At 39.5% G+C, this 17,508-nt stretch overlaps 1 protein-coding gene across 5 annotated transcripts; it reads right to left on the reverse strand.

The window, feature by feature from the left end:
- Positions 1–542: 542 nt before the first annotated feature.
- hook3 (hook microtubule-tethering protein 3) lies at positions 543–17,206 on the reverse strand. Of its 5 annotated transcripts, XM_088281245.1 has the most exons (25): positions 12,775–12,798; positions 12,396–12,518; positions 12,086–12,171; positions 11,838–11,910; positions 11,652–11,702; positions 11,328–11,460; positions 11,189–11,256; positions 10,901–10,963; positions 10,558–10,641; positions 8,581–8,744; positions 8,358–8,498; positions 8,100–8,187; positions 7,574–7,687; positions 7,358–7,468; positions 7,164–7,248; positions 6,987–7,056; positions 6,318–6,458; positions 6,028–6,115; positions 5,585–5,619; positions 5,399–5,472; positions 5,201–5,301; positions 5,009–5,113; positions 4,787–4,858; positions 4,242–4,378; positions 543–3,116 (listed from the first exon to the last, which is right to left on the reverse strand). In XM_088281245.1, exons 1-25 carry the CDS (start codon positions 12,781–12,783, stop codon positions 3,101–3,103), a joined length of 2,232 nt encoding a protein of 743 aa, XP_088137371.1. In that variant the 5' UTR covers positions 12,784–12,798; the 3' UTR covers positions 543–3,100. The 5 variants fall into 5 exon arrangements, with proteins under 5 accessions (XP_088137371.1, XP_088137372.1, XP_088137370.1 ...); XM_088281246.1 differs by lacking the exons at positions 12,396–12,518; positions 12,775–12,798 and adding an exon at positions 17,010–17,206; XM_088281244.1 differs by lacking the exon at positions 12,775–12,798 and having other exon boundaries at positions 543–4,124; positions 12,396–12,609.
- Between the last annotated feature and the right edge of the window lie 302 nt (positions 17,207–17,508).

Consider the following 17,508-nt stretch of genomic DNA (forward strand, 5'->3'; position numbering starts at 1 on the left):
TTAGAGATACATAGTGTAATGCACTTGGGCAAACTACGGCCCGGGGGCCACATGCGGCCCATTAAACGTTTTAATCCGGCCCGATGAACTAGAAAAAAATTAAATGAATAAACCGTGTTAATGTTTTATTTTTCTAAATACTGTGGTTTTTCAAATACATGTATATTGTTGTAATAATTTTGTTCACTTTCATTGAAAATGAAATGTATTTTTTTTTTCTCCGATGAGGTGAGGTTACCAAAACACTCCATCCATCTGCTCCTGGTCCAGCCTATCTGTCAAATTTTAGAACCCATTGTGGCCCGTCAATCAAAAGGTTTTCCCACCCCTGGTTTAATGTTCAAATTTGTCAGAAAACAGTAGAGCTTGGAGATTCACAAAGTCACCCTTTATATTATTTAAAAAAAAACATTTGGATCATGGAACTACATTGTTGAAAAAGATATGCAACTGTTTATTTAATTTTGGGGGGTTTGAGCACACCCCCCCCCCAAAAAAAAGTGTGTGCATGTGCCTGGTAAGACCCATAATAGACAAGCACATTATATTTTAATATAAGCTTTATTTACAATGTCATCTTCAAAAGTTTACAGTGTCGGAAGCACATTATCAGAGAGATGCGACCCATCTAACCACTTTTATCACCCTCCCGAAAAGCGTTCAAAGGCCTCCTCATACTGCAGCTGCAAGACAGGACTATGCACATAGTGGGTTTGTATACAAACAATAGAAAACTTGGCAAATGGAAAGTTAGTTTCACCTTCATTGTCCAAATGAGTAACCCCACCTCACCTCACTCCCAAAAAAGGAACACACATTGCATAATGTTATGCCGTCGGACAGTGTTTTCTGTTCAGTTAGCAGTTCAGGAACACCGAGTGTTTATTTTGCTTAGCATATAAGTAATGCAGCAAATTCTCAATTATTTTGTCCTCTGATACATTAGTTCAACTGCAAAATGGAGTCAAATAATTGGATTATCAAGCACCAAAGATCAGCTCAATTAGAGCTTAGTCTGTCAAATAAATCGATCAGATGTAACTTCCTCCCTTGCTATGATTATAAATAATAAAAGACGCTTACAAACGAGAAGAGACTAAACAGATGAATTAAAAACAATCCGCATTCTCGTTTTTTTTTTTTTTTTTTAAATAGACAGCACAGAAGGAATCTAATTTAAAAAAAAAACATCCGATGGGATAATGTCTGAAAAATGAAAAATTAACCACATTAAGAAAAAAGCGTTTCAACTTTGGAGGTTCCACTGCATTTTTTTTCTTAAATCAAATGACTATTCACTGCAAATAACTGTTTAGCACTAATACCTTGAAAGAACATTTTATTAAATTCCCCAGTGAGAAAACAGCCACACAAAGTAGGAGCTATTTCGATTTGGAGAACCAGAGTGAATCCAAAACAAGGTCATTAGAGGTTTAAAATGTGCTTTTCTTCTTACAAGATTGAGCAATCCTTTTAAGACCTGAAACTGTGTTATCCCTGTCAAGAAATAAAAATCACAACCACACCGTTCACTGGTCTTGACTGTTCTGAGCTTCGTGTCACTCCATTCAACTGCAGAACACCTCCTCGTTGTAGAAGACAATTATCAAACAGTAATTTAATGTCATATGAATTGTTAATGTGGTAACATAATAACTAACACTTCTGCACAAGTCACAAAAGAATAAATAACCAGGTAAGATTAAAAAATAATAATAATAAAATGCACTGCATAAGATAAACCGTTACACATGATTGAGTAAAATAAGAAAAAGACGAGCCCTCATCAACTCTTCTTTCTAATCAACTATGAATATGGAGGCGGTTGATGTCATTTTCTGATTTTCTTTTTCAAATAAAACAAGAAAAAAAGTGACGTTTAAGGTCAGCTTGCACACACTGCCTTAAAAAAAAATCACCGCACCAGTAACAAAGGCACTAAAGAGGAGGATTCAACCATCTCAAAATATGCATTTATGCTTGTAACATGCATATGTCACCACCACTTTTCACCTTAGTTGACATTTTGAGCCCCGCAAATAAAATAGAAATACGCATTGAAAAGCGACACCAAATGTAAAATATTTTGAATGATAAAGTTGACCTATGATCATTTTGTCATGATTATTGTTGCATGCAATGGAAAAGAAAGAAAAATGTAAGAGGGATTTCCATCTGCTTAGCCTTTCTTAATTAAAAAAAGGTACTATGCATTAGCCTATATAACCTAATGTAGTTTTCTCAGTTTTTTTTCACAGATGCTTGACATGTGTGAGCACTTGCGTTTGGCTCAATACTGGTTCTTACTTCCTTGGACATACACGCAAAGGATGCCTGCTTTATGTTCAAGTACTCTATATACACATTTGTATCAAATCAACATTACATCACAAAATACATACTAATCAGACATATTCTATCTTAGAAAAATACTTAAAAGTGGACTTGTGATTTTTATGTTGTATACAAACATTTTCCCATCCTATGCCCATCTGCTAAAACTTGAGGTAAAAGCCCAGCTAGCATGCCCTCGGGTCATGTTAAAGAGAAGTTATGTCTTTCATCGATTTTTATACACAATGACAAAGTGCCCAAAATTGGAGAGGAGAGCAATCTTGATATAAAGTTGTTGTTTTTTTTCTCAAATACTGACATCAATTCACGACTGAACATGTGGAAAAATGCTGCTGAGGTATTCAGGGCAGATATCACCGTGCCTCCCCGGCTCTGTCTGAGGCCTTCGAAACAGACGGAGTTGTAACAGACCTGATGCAGTTTGGAAACACGAGCAGGCATGTCCGTGAGGAGCAAGAAAGGAACAATGATGGGAGTTAGGCAAGAGGAAAGCAAGAGAAGAATGAATGAAGTCATATGGAGGAGAGGATCTTTTTTCTCACGGCGCCCTCTAGTGGCACGACGGAGCATTGCAACGCTGTAGAGGGAATGTTAGTGCTCATGCTGCTGTTGCCGTATGCCGGGTTAACTCACATTCAACGCAAAGTCATGCAAAGTGTTGGCAGGCAGGCATTTCATGCATCGTGCGCCTCGGGTTTCGCCAGCACAGACCGGGCCGTATCAGGCCGGGTCACTGGAGTGCCGATCATGCCGGGATATTGCTGTTAGGGGGAGGGAGGAGAACAGGAGATACCGGTCAGATAGCAGGGAATGTTAGCAGGAAAATTAAGCGGATCACTAACGCGTCCCAGACGTGATGCGGGGGGGGGAATTAAATTGTGGCCACGAAACGGGTATAAGGTGCACAAAGCACACTTTAATCTAAATACAGCAATTAAAGAAAGTCCTCTCGATCTAACCTTACAGTTTATTAAGAAGGTCTGAACAATTTATTCATATAACTGCGCAGGAAATCTAATTAGCATTTCGTGCGCACATTATACCTCATTTGTGGGCACAAATGAGTTCTTCTTGGCCTCAGTTAAAAACAATAAATACAAATCTCCCCATGTCAGGTCTGGGTCTTCCAACATGACAAATTAACAGCGTTAATTTTTGTAAGACTGAGAGTAAAAACGCTTTTGAAAAGATTGTGAGCTATGAATGTTGTTCTGGATGAAAGTCTTGACTAAAAAAGGAAAATTGTGAGAGGTGCTCCACTCCATCATTTCTTCAATTTCCACTTGCAGGTGCTTTTGTCTTTTATAGTATGTTGATTTTTCCATTTTGGCACAACATGTTTTATGAGAGAACCAAGTATTACGCTGGTGAAGATTTTGTCCCTTCTGAAATGATGTCAACACTTTAAGGCAACATATTTGACTCATGAGCTCATTTAGTGTTGAAAAGGATGTCTGACTTGTTCCTTTCTCAGGATGGTTATCATAAATTGATATAAGTAGTTGGTGGTCGCAAAATTAAAAAAACAAACAAACTACAAAACCTTTTAAGACTGATGTAGGTAAAATTGTGCATGAGTACTGCATATAGAGGTTGACATTAAGTGGTAAGCAATGCGTTCCAGGTGATTAATAATGCCTGATGATATAACAATGCTGGGCTACGTGCGTTCTGCCACCACTTGAGTCCGGGGGAAAAATAAGTTTAGGCGGGAATAAAAGTGGCGAAAAGTTTTTGGCAGTCTTGCCTGGCATCTCTACCTCACGGATCTGATCAGGAAGAAGGGTGGGAAAACAAAACAAAAGAAAATCAATAGGCAGAAGTTGAAATGAACACTTCAGGGCTTGGTAAGGAACTTTTGCTGTCGTGTTTTTCTGCCTTTCTACCTTCCGGTAGCTGGCTGGACGTGGCCTGGGTAGGCGCGACGGGAACTGGTGGCTTGCCTCTGGCGGGCCAGGAAAGACTGACTAGAGCCCGTGTTGGCCAGTCTGTCTTCTGCCGCCTTCTTCTGGAAAGTCATTCCCTGGGAAAACAAACGGGAAGATGAGTATTAAACAGAATCAGCTCAATCTATGATCGCCAGTCTGCTAATGCTGGTGAAATGATTTCAAATCATTTCCACCAGATCAGCTGTTCGCAAACATCTGTTATGCTTAGCCTTATACTGCCATCTAGTGTTGAAGCATATAATTGCATCACTGAACTAATTCCTACATCCATTCAATTCCCTGGAGATCTTTATGAATTAAATGGGCCGCGGGCGGACCCTATAAATTCCAATTCCGGAATCCAAGAACATTTCAAATTAATTCAGTGTGTGCACGTGTTCTGTCAGAAAACATCTAATTTTTGGTCATTTCTGTTCAGTATTTCGGGCACACACATGAATTGATTGTTTCATTCGTTTTCAAGCAGTTGACGTCATTCTTACCATATTGTACCAAGCCGACACGATCAGTTTTTCCTCGTAATCCCTCTGACTCTTCGTCTTATCCATCTCTTTCTGTTGCGAAGAAAAAAATAAGCGAAAATACTGTCACATCAAGAAATGTTCAGGATTAAACTCAACTGTACAACGGAATCACACAGTTGTCAGTGTCACCGAGTCACAAAATACGCTACTCCATTTCTGTCAGAAAGCCAAACTGGTTACCTCCAACGAGTGCAACATCCGCTCTTTCTCCTGCAGCTGGTTCTTCAAGGCTTGAACCTCTGGACCTGAGCCCTGGTTTTGTTTAGGATCCAGGGTACGAATCACCTGAGTAACCAGTGAAATCAGTCATACATGTTCTGTTGTTATCGGTTAATAGATCTAAATGTTCAAAAAAAAATAATAAATCCTCACGCTCTTGGCTTTCTCCAGATATTTCTTATATCGCTCCTCCATTTGTTTCATCTCGTCATCTTTCTTTTTCAAGGCCTCCTCCAGTTCATCCACTCGTTGCGCTAAAGACACATTGAATCAGATGTAGCCACATTGTCTTAAACGACATTCAAAGACGGCAGCAGCCGCAATTTACGGTGCGCTGGGCTCCAAACTCACAGCTGGCCGCGTATTTGGGCTCCATCTCATCATTCTTCTTGAGTAACTCATTGTTCACCTCTTGTAGCCTCTCCCTGGATAGGAGGACAAAGATGATGGCCCAGTTTGAATTCCAAGAATATTCAGTGAAGAAATTTCAACGAACAATGCCAAGTGGTGATTCTGTAAAACGATTACCGGACTTACATGTGCTCCGCGTATTTCTTCTTCAAAATGGAGGACTGAAATGTGGAAGACAAATCGGGATTAATAGAGAAACATACCACACCGCATGACTGAACTCATCATTGAGTTTCATTAAACTTGCACCTGTGTGAGAATTTGTCTTAGATTACACTGGACTGAATACAAATTGCTATGTACGGGTTGAACAAAAAAAGTGGATGGAAAACAATTTGAAAGAGCAACTTCGTCACAGCATACAAATCTCGCTGTAGGACCAACATTATTTGAATTATTATTATTACATCAGACAACCCGGAGTGACTGTCAAAGTGGCAAAGAGAAGAATACTACCAGTAGAGAACTAAGCGTTTAATCCAAATAAATATTTGTGCAGAACTTAGTTGTCGTCTCTTAAATCCAGTGACACATATGCGGCTATTAAACGGAACATTTTTATTACGTACATCATCTACTTTGGAGCCTTGTTCCTGAAGATGCTTCTGTAGCTCTTCTATCTGACTCTGCTCCTCCATCAAGCGCTGATTGGTTAACCTGCAAACACGCCAAGCACAGAGACCAGTTGGACAACATTGCTTTGAATATAGCACGGGGATTCCAGGCTGACAGTATGAGATTACATTTCACAAAGGCAAACAGGTTACTGTTAATGTATGGAGGTAATAGCGTACTTTGCTCCGAAAAGAAAGTAGTAATCAAGGGTTATATGTCTCGATAGGCTTCGTGTTTTGCTGACCTGTTTTCAGTCTCCAGTTCACTTTTCCTCCTATTCGAGTCTTCCAGCAGACTCTGCAGAAGTGCAATCTTCTCGTTATCCGAGCCCTCTTGAGCCAGCTTCAGCATTTTGTTCTCGTGCTGAAGGCGAATTAAATGCTCCCTGTGTGAAAGAAAATGCATCGGAGAAAAGGTGATTAAGTTGAGAACTGTGTTCCTTTCAATGAGTAGTGGTAATCCCATCTTTAACCACTTGATTCTCTGGTACCCACGCAGCCATAACACTTGATGGGATTAAAATTGAAAGCAACAATCGCTATTAGGTTCTGTTGGGGGGAAAAAAGGCGGGAGGGCCAGCAACATTTTTTTTAGGTTTCACATGTGTAGCGGAAGTATTTAAAAATAAAAATAAAAAAAAATAACAGTGCAAGCACAACATCAAGCCCTCTTGGAAAGCAGCAGTCTGGCTGATGTAACTAGAATGTTGCTGTTACATAACTCAGTTAAGGAGGAGCGCTTTTTAGGCCACACTCATAAAACGCACACCAGCCGGGGTGGAAAGCAGAATGAGCTACAAAACCTGGCTGCAAATTGAATAGCAGCTCAGATCATATGTCCCTCGAGAAGATTTTTGGATTCATAGCTTTGATCGTCACGAAGGTACACAAGTGGCGAGGTGCAGAGAAGATACCGAATCTCTGGCGTTGTGATCTCAGCCGCCAACGAATCGGAGCCATCGGCGCTGGTTAGTGGGAAAAGACCTGGGCAGAAAAAAAAAACGAAAAAACATTATTGTCTATTTAGGCTAAAACGAAGCTTAACTTTTGAAAGAGACTCATCACATTTGGCCACATTTTTAGCACTGTACCTGACGTAAGCTGTCCCTCTTGAGCCTGGACACAATGCAGCTCCTCAATCGTCTCTTTCAAAGAGTCTCTCTCCGTTCGCATACGCTACGTGGAGGAAAAAAAAAAACATCAGTTAATTGTCAGTAATGACAGAATACACCGTTTCGGATTTTGAACACAGCATAGAAAACAAGTGTTGCAATCCTGTACATACATCTTTTTCTTTCTGCAGAGAGTCTACTTTCTCTTTGACACGTTTGTACTCAAACTCCATCTTGTCAGCCTTTTTCGATTCCTCAGACAATCTGTTCTGAAGTTCGACCACCTGCACATAGCGGGAGGTAGATGGTCACCGCCCCAGCGAGGTGGTGTGGATTACATACACGACGGCGGGTGTGAGAGGTCACGCGGGTGTGGCTTTTGGAGTTACCTGTCTCTTGTACGTCTCCAACTGGCCCTTGGTAGCATTCGCCTTCCGAAGCTCTTCTTCTAAACTGATGTTGGTCTGCATTAACACCGTGTTTTTTTCCTCCAAAAGCTTACTCTGAATTGATAAAAACACAAATGTGACTAAACTGTTTTTTTTTTAAATGCGCAGAATATTATGCAAATAAAACAATTCATTGGTTGATGAAAACTGTCACACAACCAAAGCTTTAACAAGTCATCGGGATTTACATTTTCACCAAGCAGTTCAGAATAGGCTTTTCGGAAAATAGCGCGATGGTGAAAGACGCCTCGGCAACGTGAATTGCATATTATTACAAAAGTGCAACACAGTGGATCCTGATGGCTGTCTTTTTAGTAGGGGAAGACAATTTGTATTTGAGAACAGGTTTCAAGCAACCTTGGCAACTTTTTGGAAATGAATATACAATTAAATGAAAATATAAGATGAAAACAAACAATAATCAGCTCGGTGGAAAAGAGATTCAGAGCGTGTTTGTACACTGTACCTGTCTCCTTAGAAGTCCCATGTCCTCAAGTTTCTTCTTGTAGTGTTCGACTGTGCCCTCAAGCTTTGACACCTTGTCTGATGAATGCCTGGTTGGAAAAACAACAAGTAGTTTATTCTCCACCAGATACTTGTATACAAGTGATATATTATTATATTTTGTGGTATAATGAAATGAGAGCACCATAAATCATTTCAAAACTTTTTTTTCCAACATTAATAGATAAAACTAGTAGATACATCCAACAAGGCTGCTTACCTGAGCACATCCATCTCATCCTTCAGTGACTGGGCTTCATCAGCCAGAGACGTCAGCTCTTCATTCTGTGACCTCACCTCCAAAAGTTCTTTGTCAAGCTCCTCACAACGGATCCGGTAGTCGTCTTTAGCTGCTTCTAACCTGGAAAAAGATGACCAAGCAATATTATATGACGTCCAACTCCTTCATGAGACCAATAAGATTTTTTCGGGGGGGTCCGCACCTGAATGTTTCTTCCTGGAGCTGCTCCAGTTGTGTCTGGAGTTGGAGGTGCCTGCGGCCAGCCAGGCTGTTTATATCCTCGATTGAGTCCGACTGGTTAAGTCGCTCCATTAAAAGCTGGTTTTCCGCAAGCAAACTACTTTTTTCCTCCTGCAGGGCTGCGACCTGAAGTTCAAAGGTGAAATTAATGCCATTAAAGTTTAAGAAATTCAAGATAGATGACATTAGGGCTGGGTGATTAATCAGTTTTATTAAAGAATTCAAGTTTTTTTTTTTTTATTCATCAGGGTGATCTTTTATCTTTTTTTGTGGCTTGCATAGTTTAAAATGCATCCTTACTGATACTACATACATATTTTAAACAACATGGCTGCAAACATGGACAGGCTCGCTTTGTGACTTTTGAAAATAAGCGGAATCATTTTCACGCTGTTTTTATTAATGCATGAAAGCAGACCAGAGGAAGGCAATGGGAAAACGCTGCTGTTTGAAAGTTTGTTTCGTACAAGCAAAAGTCAGTTTAATCGAAAAGTGGCAAAAAATAAATAAATAAAAATAAATATATTAAAATAAAAAAATAAATAAAAGGAAAACTGGTTTAGAAAAACGGTCGTGTGCTTTTTTTCTGCGGGTAAAATCCAAAAGAAAGTTTATCGTAACGTCGCATCACCCAGCCCTAGATGACACCTGAAAGAGTCGCTACGCTGCAATATCAGTGCTGGAAAAACAAGGCAAACACACGGCAAATTCTCAACAGGGCAAACCAACATAGAGGGCTACATATGGTTTGATGTTGTCGTCTCTGTGTAATAGACAGGGTATCAAACTCCACACCAAGCAAAGCACAAGCCTCATCCTAATTTTAGTCCGTGACTACTATGCGGCACGACCCTAAAAATAGAATCATCTTGAAATTTACGGCTATGTCCACACAAACAGATGTATTATTAGAGAAAGAAACGTGAGGGGAGGACACGCAAAAAAAAAAAAAAAAAATGAGACTTATAGTGGAGTTACTCTCTCTGGCATATGTGTCATAATGTCAACAAAATACAAAAGAGTTGAAGTTCACTCAACCAAAATACTACCGCGTTTGGTCAAATTAATTTAAAACACACACATTAATTCGATTTCAGATAATAGCGTATATCTATACAAATTATAAATACCTGTGTTCATGTGGAAATGCATGTTTGTACACAATTTAATTTTTAAAAACCTATTCCTGGCCTAAAAGGCCAGTGTTTCACTCTACCAATGCTGTGGGAATGCGTGATACAGAGGAAAACACAGGAGATTAGTTGTGGAGGGCTGACACATGACACAAATCTGCAGTTTTGCTCGGAATATCTTAAGTTGGGTGTAGACGTGTGCATGGTTGTACACAAACGTGTACACGCACACACAGATAACACGGAAGGGGTCATTGAATGCAAGCAAACTGAAAAAGAAAAAGAAAAAAAAACTCCAGAACGCTTAGTAGACACACCACACAGAATGAATGGAAGAAAGAGGCAGAAATAAAATTTGAATTTACCCTCTCTTCTAGCTCATTAAACTCTAACCTCAGTCTATCGAGCTCCTCTTGTACATGGAGGGCCTTTAAAGCAAGGCACAAAGTAATTGAAATAGTCAGGAAATTAGAGGAAACAGACTGAACACAACAGGAGATGAGATAATCCTTTAAACCACAGCTCATTTCTGGAGCTGGCGGGAAATGCACATGCATGCAAAAAAAAACAAGTTAATGTTGATCATCTGCCAGGTTGATACACACTGAAGGTATAATAGCATTTTTAAGGCTGATAGGTGATAAGAACCGGCAGGAAAAGGCAAGTGAAGATAACATTTAATTGTAATTTGACAAAATAGAGGGCAGAGGGAAAAAAAATGTTATGGTAGGTGTGAAAAGGCTAACTGCTCACTTCCCTTTGATTTCTAAACACCAAAAAAATAATAATAATTACACAAAACCAACCTGCATATCTAGCTCACGACACCGCTGGGAAATCTCCTCCTTTGTGGCCAAAGCTTCATTCAGCTCCTCCACAGACTTCTTCAACTAAAAATGCAAAGAAATTGTTCATTTCATTTCCGTCCTCTTCAAGTCAATTCGAGCACACAATTGGAAAAAAAAAAAAAAAAAAAAGAACAGACATGGGACTGACCATTAAAAAAAGTGACATTCAGATGCATTCAAGCATGTAACACATTTACATCCCATGAATATGCAGATTTGGCAAATATGTGAAGACAATCATTCGACAAATTGTTTTGCCAGCAGCTCAGGAAAGATATGAAGTCAATGCAGGCGTGCATACCTGTCTGTCTAGATCAATGTAAGAGTTGTTCCCTCCTGTCACTGGAGTCTCTTTACTCATCAGCTGACAGAACACACACAAAAAAAAAAACATTTAAAAAAAAAAATGATTAAAGATATGACTACATAGAGCCACAAGAGTCAGGAATATTGAAAGATGAGATCAAGTCACACGTCTAGCGTGCACTTGGGGGAAAAGTAAGAAATTCTAAATTCCTCAATTTTGACCAACACTGATTGTTAAAGAGTGCTTCACAAAGTCATGGAAGGCCTGATGATCGAAATCTACCTCTTGTATGGCTGTCATGACGACGTGTTGAACCGATTCCTCCATCATCATGATGGTTTGGATGTATTCTAGAGGAACAAACAAAAAATGATGAGCTACGTTTGAGCACTGTCAGAGCGTAAAAATATTTGGTGGGCACCTTGCTTCTGTTCACAGTTGACAGCACAGCCTAGAATGAGTTGAAGCATCCTCCCAAGTTCTGCCGGGTCGGAGTGCTCTCCGATGAGACTGACGTCGGGGAGCGTGAAGTCGTTTATGTGCTGGCCGAGAATCTTGAATGGGAGAGCAGATTATTTGGAGCAATGTTTCCTGATAAGTCAACTCAAACATCACAGCCTTGGGCACCAAGGGGAAGAATTTTGATGTTAAGATCATAAAAAAAAAAATCCTTCTGTTAAAGAAAAATTAATATTGAGGTAGAAAGGAAACTGATTGGGGTGGTGTAAAAAGTGATCGGTCTTACCTCCTGGTTATAATCTAGGATACCTTTGAGAATTTTCTTTAAATTGCTGACCTGAAACAAATTTATAAAAACTGCATCACATTTTTAATGTGACATTGAGTGGTTGGAGAAGAACGAATGTGAGCACCAAACAAAAACACACCACTTAACACGCATCATTCTTTCTGAACGCAAAATTATCCTCACCTTTAACCTCCAGTTGTCACCCACATCTGGCTTGATTCGACTAATCCATGCATCGTTGAAATACACTTCGTCTCTATAAAAGAACAACAACGAAAATGTGCCATTTGAGTGAACTATACTTGGCGTGAGCATCATGGAATATTTCGCGTTTCCATTGCGAGTGTAACGAAGCTCCCAAGTGTGCCGCCAAAATAAATGCACGTCGTGATAAAATCCATCCGGCGCAACACTTGAAATCCCCAACTTACATTTTCTGTAGAGCCTGCGCCATAACGACGCCACTCGTCATGTCCTCGACAGTCTTGCATTGAGCCTCCACACCGAATGTTTGCACCTGAACGAAGAAACAAATAATTACTGGATTGAGGGTAACAAATAGACTGCCTTTCATCATGTTTGTACAAAGTAATTCAATATACAATAGAACATCAATTAAACCTGGCAAACTAAAAATTTTGTGGAGTATGTGATTTCAATGAAAGCAAGCTCAAATGTAAAATGACGCATGGCCATAGATTCTTAGGGATAATTCAGTTCAAACTCATTTCAATCATTCACCCATTTCTGTCTTCTCAAACTTAAAGCTGAAAGAAATCGGTGGCGCAGAATGGCAAGTCCACATGCCAACAGTTTATGCGTGTGACAGAAGGCGGTGACATTGAGAGCAGGAATGTTGGAAATCTGACAGGGAGGAAATGAAAAGTTGGAACTCCGGCTCATTTATCACATTCCCTATTTTTTTTTTTTAGAACAAGAGTCAAAAGACCATCAAGTCTTTGTTTTCTCAAAGGATGAATGGAAAAAAATACAGGGAAAAAAAGCCAATTTGTAGTAGTTTGAATTAATACAGTTATTTATTTTCAGGAATTGTTCAAAAAAGAAAAGCTGTAAAGCACGAAAACATGTCAATAAATTGGCACTCATACTGTTACTATACCAACAACATGACTGTGCTACACTGACGTGATGAACTGAAATGCAAAAAGGGTCCAAATAATCCCAAAAAAATTAAAATACTCCAAGAGTTGGTCTGAGAGGATCCGTGTCTAGCAAACAAATATCTCAAGACTAGCTGCTGGCTCACAGCCAGCAGACAGAATCCAAACAACACCCCTTTATTACATAACACGTTTTTTTTTTTTGGCACCCACAAAACCATCCATGTCAGGATGTACACTAGTATTTGGACTGGGTTTAAAAGAAAAAAAAAAATCAATATTTCGATTTGAATGCATGTTCCTTTTCATAGCCCGATATCGATTCATAAAACCATATATCGCTACTTTTGATAACAACGGTTTCTCCATAAATTTACGTGACTTTACATGTCACGCAAAATTGAGCCACTACACAAAAGTAGCGTATCAAAAACAAATTGGCGGAAGCGGCGACGTCAGCGCCATCAAGCATCAAGGCAGATGTATTTATTTTATCATTTTGATAAGGTCATGGTGAATAAAACAATACATGATTAATTTAACTGCATTGGCTTCAATTCTTAATATAAATATTAGCTACATAAGCAAGTTCTATTGGTGACAGGTTATCAAGAAAAAAAACTTCCTGTATTTCAAAATGACAACAGCAGCATAACCCAGCACAATTTTGTCCTAAATGGAGCAGTAGAGCTTTTTGCTGTGGTATATTTTACCCATTCATGTGTTGCTCAGTTGATTTCTGGAGGAGCCCACGGTTGAAAGTAAAGAGACCAATTTCATGGTGGAAAAGTCGGCAAATGATACCGCTCTGCAACATTTGGTCACATTACTCACTCCACTCCCCAGAAACCAAGCAGAAGGAAACAAAAATTTCAATACAACCAACACAGAAACCCACGGCAGCGACAATGATGATATTAAAAAGACTTCCCAGCTGTTGTCAGAACGTGAAGCATTCTTTACGATAAATGGCCGTCACCATATAATACACCGGGAGCAGGATGGCAACACTTATTTTTGAGCGCTGTTGATGTAATAGATCATCCCTTCTTTTTTAACCTTCTAAATCCCAGGCAGCAACAGACCCACAAAGCCATGCTGGATGCTGATTCGAACGACAAGCTAGCTTCAGCGTGCAAAAAAAAAAAAAGAGGTCGGAGTTGGAGGTAGCGGCCAGAGGCACTGAAAGGGGTGTAATGGAACAAAAGTAGGAGTTAAGCAAAAGTCACTTAACGTGTGTTAGAGCTGTTCAGTTTTGAAATACAATTTAGCTTTTTGTCTTCGCCAAATTGAGCGGCATCACGGGAAGCAAAGTTTCTAGCCCAGCCCATGAGCTCTTCTTTAAGGAAAGCCTTAGTCGCTGTTCAATCAATAACAGTTATTTTGGTATCATTCCAGAGTTACGACCAAAGAAATAACCCCGACCCCACCAATAACAACGACGACAACAAAAGGAAAAGCAATATGTTGAATATTACTTTCAACTGGCCTGTTGGAGGAATTTGTGTAGCACACGATTCACAACAAGCAGCGGTGCAGTGTTGAGACATTTTAAGTTACAGATACTCAAACACAAATGGTGGCGCAACCACCAATATGTGAAAACTCACAGGCATATATTCTTTATCCTTTGTGGATAAAACCCCTAAGAAATTACTGCAGCAAACTGAGCTCCTTTACACAAATTGTTGCATTGTATTTTATTTTATTGTTTACCAAAATGAGCTGACTCGTTGTGGCCGAGACGTGCAGACCAGAAGAAACTGTACTATACATTTCTCCCAAACAGTTTCATTCTTCAACATTTTATCTAAATATGTTCCGACTTTATTTTGTATGAAATACAAATCTAATGAGTGCCAGTTTTCTTGTGAAACAACATGAGAGTCAATGTCATAACTTCATGAAAAGCCAAGCAACAGATATCATTTTGGGCCTATATTTGAAATGTGATCAGTATTAAAAAAATATATATTTATATTTCAATCAAGATAATAATTTTGCTACATGACACGCAGAAACCCTCAACTGCACTTCCGATATTGCTCTACAACAGGAAGAACAGCTTTTCTGATAGCAACAAAGTCATGACATTGACGCCACTGCTGTGCTCACTTCACATTAACTACAAATACCAAGCAGCCACAACACTGTGATCATGCAAAATATAATATCAGTGCCAAAAAAAAAAAAAAAAAAAAGCTTGATGAAACGTCATTTCTTTCCACAGAGAATAATGCTCAGTTTTGACACTGCCAGACAGATATGAACTGTTTCCTATTGTGGTTAAAAAAGCTCCCTTTGCAAGAGTAACATTTTAGATACAACTCTTGTATTGGATATGTTTACATTCCACAAGTGATCATGGTGTTGTGGGCGGTGTAGTTCACAAGTATGTGAAAAATGTTTGCCCAAGACTAAAACGAAGACAGGCTGATTTGTTGCGTTTTGATGTGGTGTGCAGTAGATTTGCAAAGTTAATCAGTGAGTTGGTGACCAGACTTTCACTGAGTACATGCCAGTGACATAACTTGACTACCCTCATTTACGACATGCACACACGACAAATACATTGTAATTACATAGCTACGAAAAACGTATGTCGGAAAAGTGATGGCTCCTGTTGTGCATGTCTGATATTTGTGACACATTTGAGCACTCAGGCATTTCCCACAGTGGCACTGAAACAAATGTGCGCACCAACCTGTGACAAATCATTTTTACTGCTCCGGTCCTGACACCAGGTTACCTTTTAGCTTTCGGTGCCTTCAGACCAGCACACTTTGTTAGTTTGTTTTCCTCTTTGCGTGGTTTGTTTGGTCAGGTGGAACACAGTTCTCAAACGCAATCAAACTCAAAATGTCATGATCTGTCTTGTTGGAAGTTAATTGTTGCTGTTTTGCATGCAATTTGGTGCATAAGCAAATGATGCCACTTTGTTAATAAAAGTTGTAAAAGTAAATGAGTTAGCACTGCTGCTTTATGTGCATTAACAGGCAGACAAATTCAGAGATGTGACACGCAAAGTGCACCGTTTACTAAAACATCTGCATCGAAACAAAGCCATCATTCTTTGTTTAATTAGCAATTAGTGATAAAAATGAAAAGTGAACTTTTGAACGCGTACTCTTTCCTGACAAACACGTAATTGGTAACGTTAACGTTTGGTTCCGAAGTAGTCAACTGTGCTGGACAAAGCGTTGTATTAACGCTGCATATTTTTACTGTCAACGCGAGACAATGCAGGCTATGTATTATCGAAAACATGCCATTTCATTACTTTGTTGACATGACGTAGTCGTGTGTCGGTATTTATACCCTTCTTGACATTCCCTACTTACAACTGGGTGTCAGTTATGGTGTTATAATGCATTACATGTACAATGACTATAAAAAAGTCTACACACCTTTCTTTATTGCAGATTTAAAAAAAAAAATACACTATAAATGTGACCCAAAATGTGTAAAATAAATAAAAAAAGATACCACAATTCCTATAACACCAACAGTGCATACTTTCTTGCATTGGGCACGTTCGTGGTGAATAAGAAAGAAAAAGAATGAGCTCTGCTAAAGTATTGGTCCTCTTATGTGACTACAATTTCTCTCGACCCACCACTGATAATAAATGTAGTCTACCTACGATACAGTAATACGTTTTTTGTCGCGAAGTCAGCGGGAGGTATATTAACAATGATAGTTAGAATGAATATGTAACATGAATATGTATTCATTGCATGCATTAAGTTGTATGTCACTCATGTAAACAGAAGTAAACATAAGCATACACGGTAGCACATGCTACTTTAAAGATGCCCTTTCCTGCTTCAGAAACAAAAGACAGGATATGAATGACTGCAAGTCAAGTCAAATTGAGAACAAAAAAAAATAAAAAGCAGGGTGGAATATCCACGATCGATCCCAAGAGAGAAAGATTTTATTTTGTGAACCTCTTGACCCGCTTGTCACAAAACTGATATCGATCGTGGAATTTGCTAACTGTCCGGTTGACCAAAATGATAAATCTCGCCATATATGACGGCTTGCAAGCGGCTAGCTGACAACACATCAGCAGCCCGGGCAGCCAACAGCTGGCCTGCATACGTCAGCGGCGTGAGCTCGTGTCATTTTTCCTTCACTGTTAGCTCGCTAGCTATGGTTAGCATCGTATGCTAGCTAGCCATCAGCGCCGGACGGGGGGGAACAATACCGGACGTTGTGGTCGATGACCTACCCATGTCAGAAGGCTTTCGCAGAGTTCCATTCGATCCAATGACCCCGATGTAGACATTGTAAATAAAATTAGACGAAATCGAGATGATATCGCGCCTCAAAGTTATTAGCAACCTCAGACGCTGTCGAGGTCTCTCGCTTTCTGGGTGTCTCACAATCCGACACCGGCGTCTGCCCGAGACGGGCTGTGTGGGCGGAGACTACAACTCTGGGATTGGACTGTACTCGATTGTACTGTAAACGATGTTTACGTTTCCCCATCCTTTATTGAGACAATGCACATAATATTCGACATTATAAAAAATGTCACAGCTAGAAATACTTTACTGCTTTTTTAGATATCTGTACTGTAGTTGAGTATTTATTTTTCTGACTTTTACTTCCTGCACTTCCATTCCTTTTGTTGACACGGTCTAAAAAATCATTTTGGGCAGACAGTAAAACCCCCAAATACAGAGGCATTAGAACCGTATTAATCTTTCCTGCTTTATTGCAACTGT

The sequence above is a fragment of the Idiotropiscis lumnitzeri genome, chromosome 18 (genome assembly GCF_059441095.1).
Source record: "Idiotropiscis lumnitzeri isolate Australia: NSW breed Sydney's pygmy pipehorse chromosome 18, RoL_Ilum_1.0, whole genome shotgun sequence".
Taxonomy (NCBI): Eukaryota; Metazoa; Chordata; class Actinopteri; order Syngnathiformes; family Syngnathidae; genus Idiotropiscis; species Idiotropiscis lumnitzeri.

Excerpts from the sequence above, each read along its gene's own strand:
- hook3 (XM_088281243.1), bottom strand. The coding sequence starts at position 12,557 with ATGAGCCGGAGTTCCAACTTTTCATTTCCTCCCTGTCAGATTTCCAAC. Across the intron at positions 11,257-11,327 it reads CAACTGTGAACAGAAGCAAG|AATACATCCAAACCATCATG; the intron begins GTGCCCACCAAA and ends TTGTTCCTCTAG. Across the intron at positions 5,620-6,027 it reads AAGGCTCCAAAGTAGATGAT|TCCTCCATTTTGAAGAAGAA; the intron begins GTACGTAATAAA and ends TCCACATTTCAG.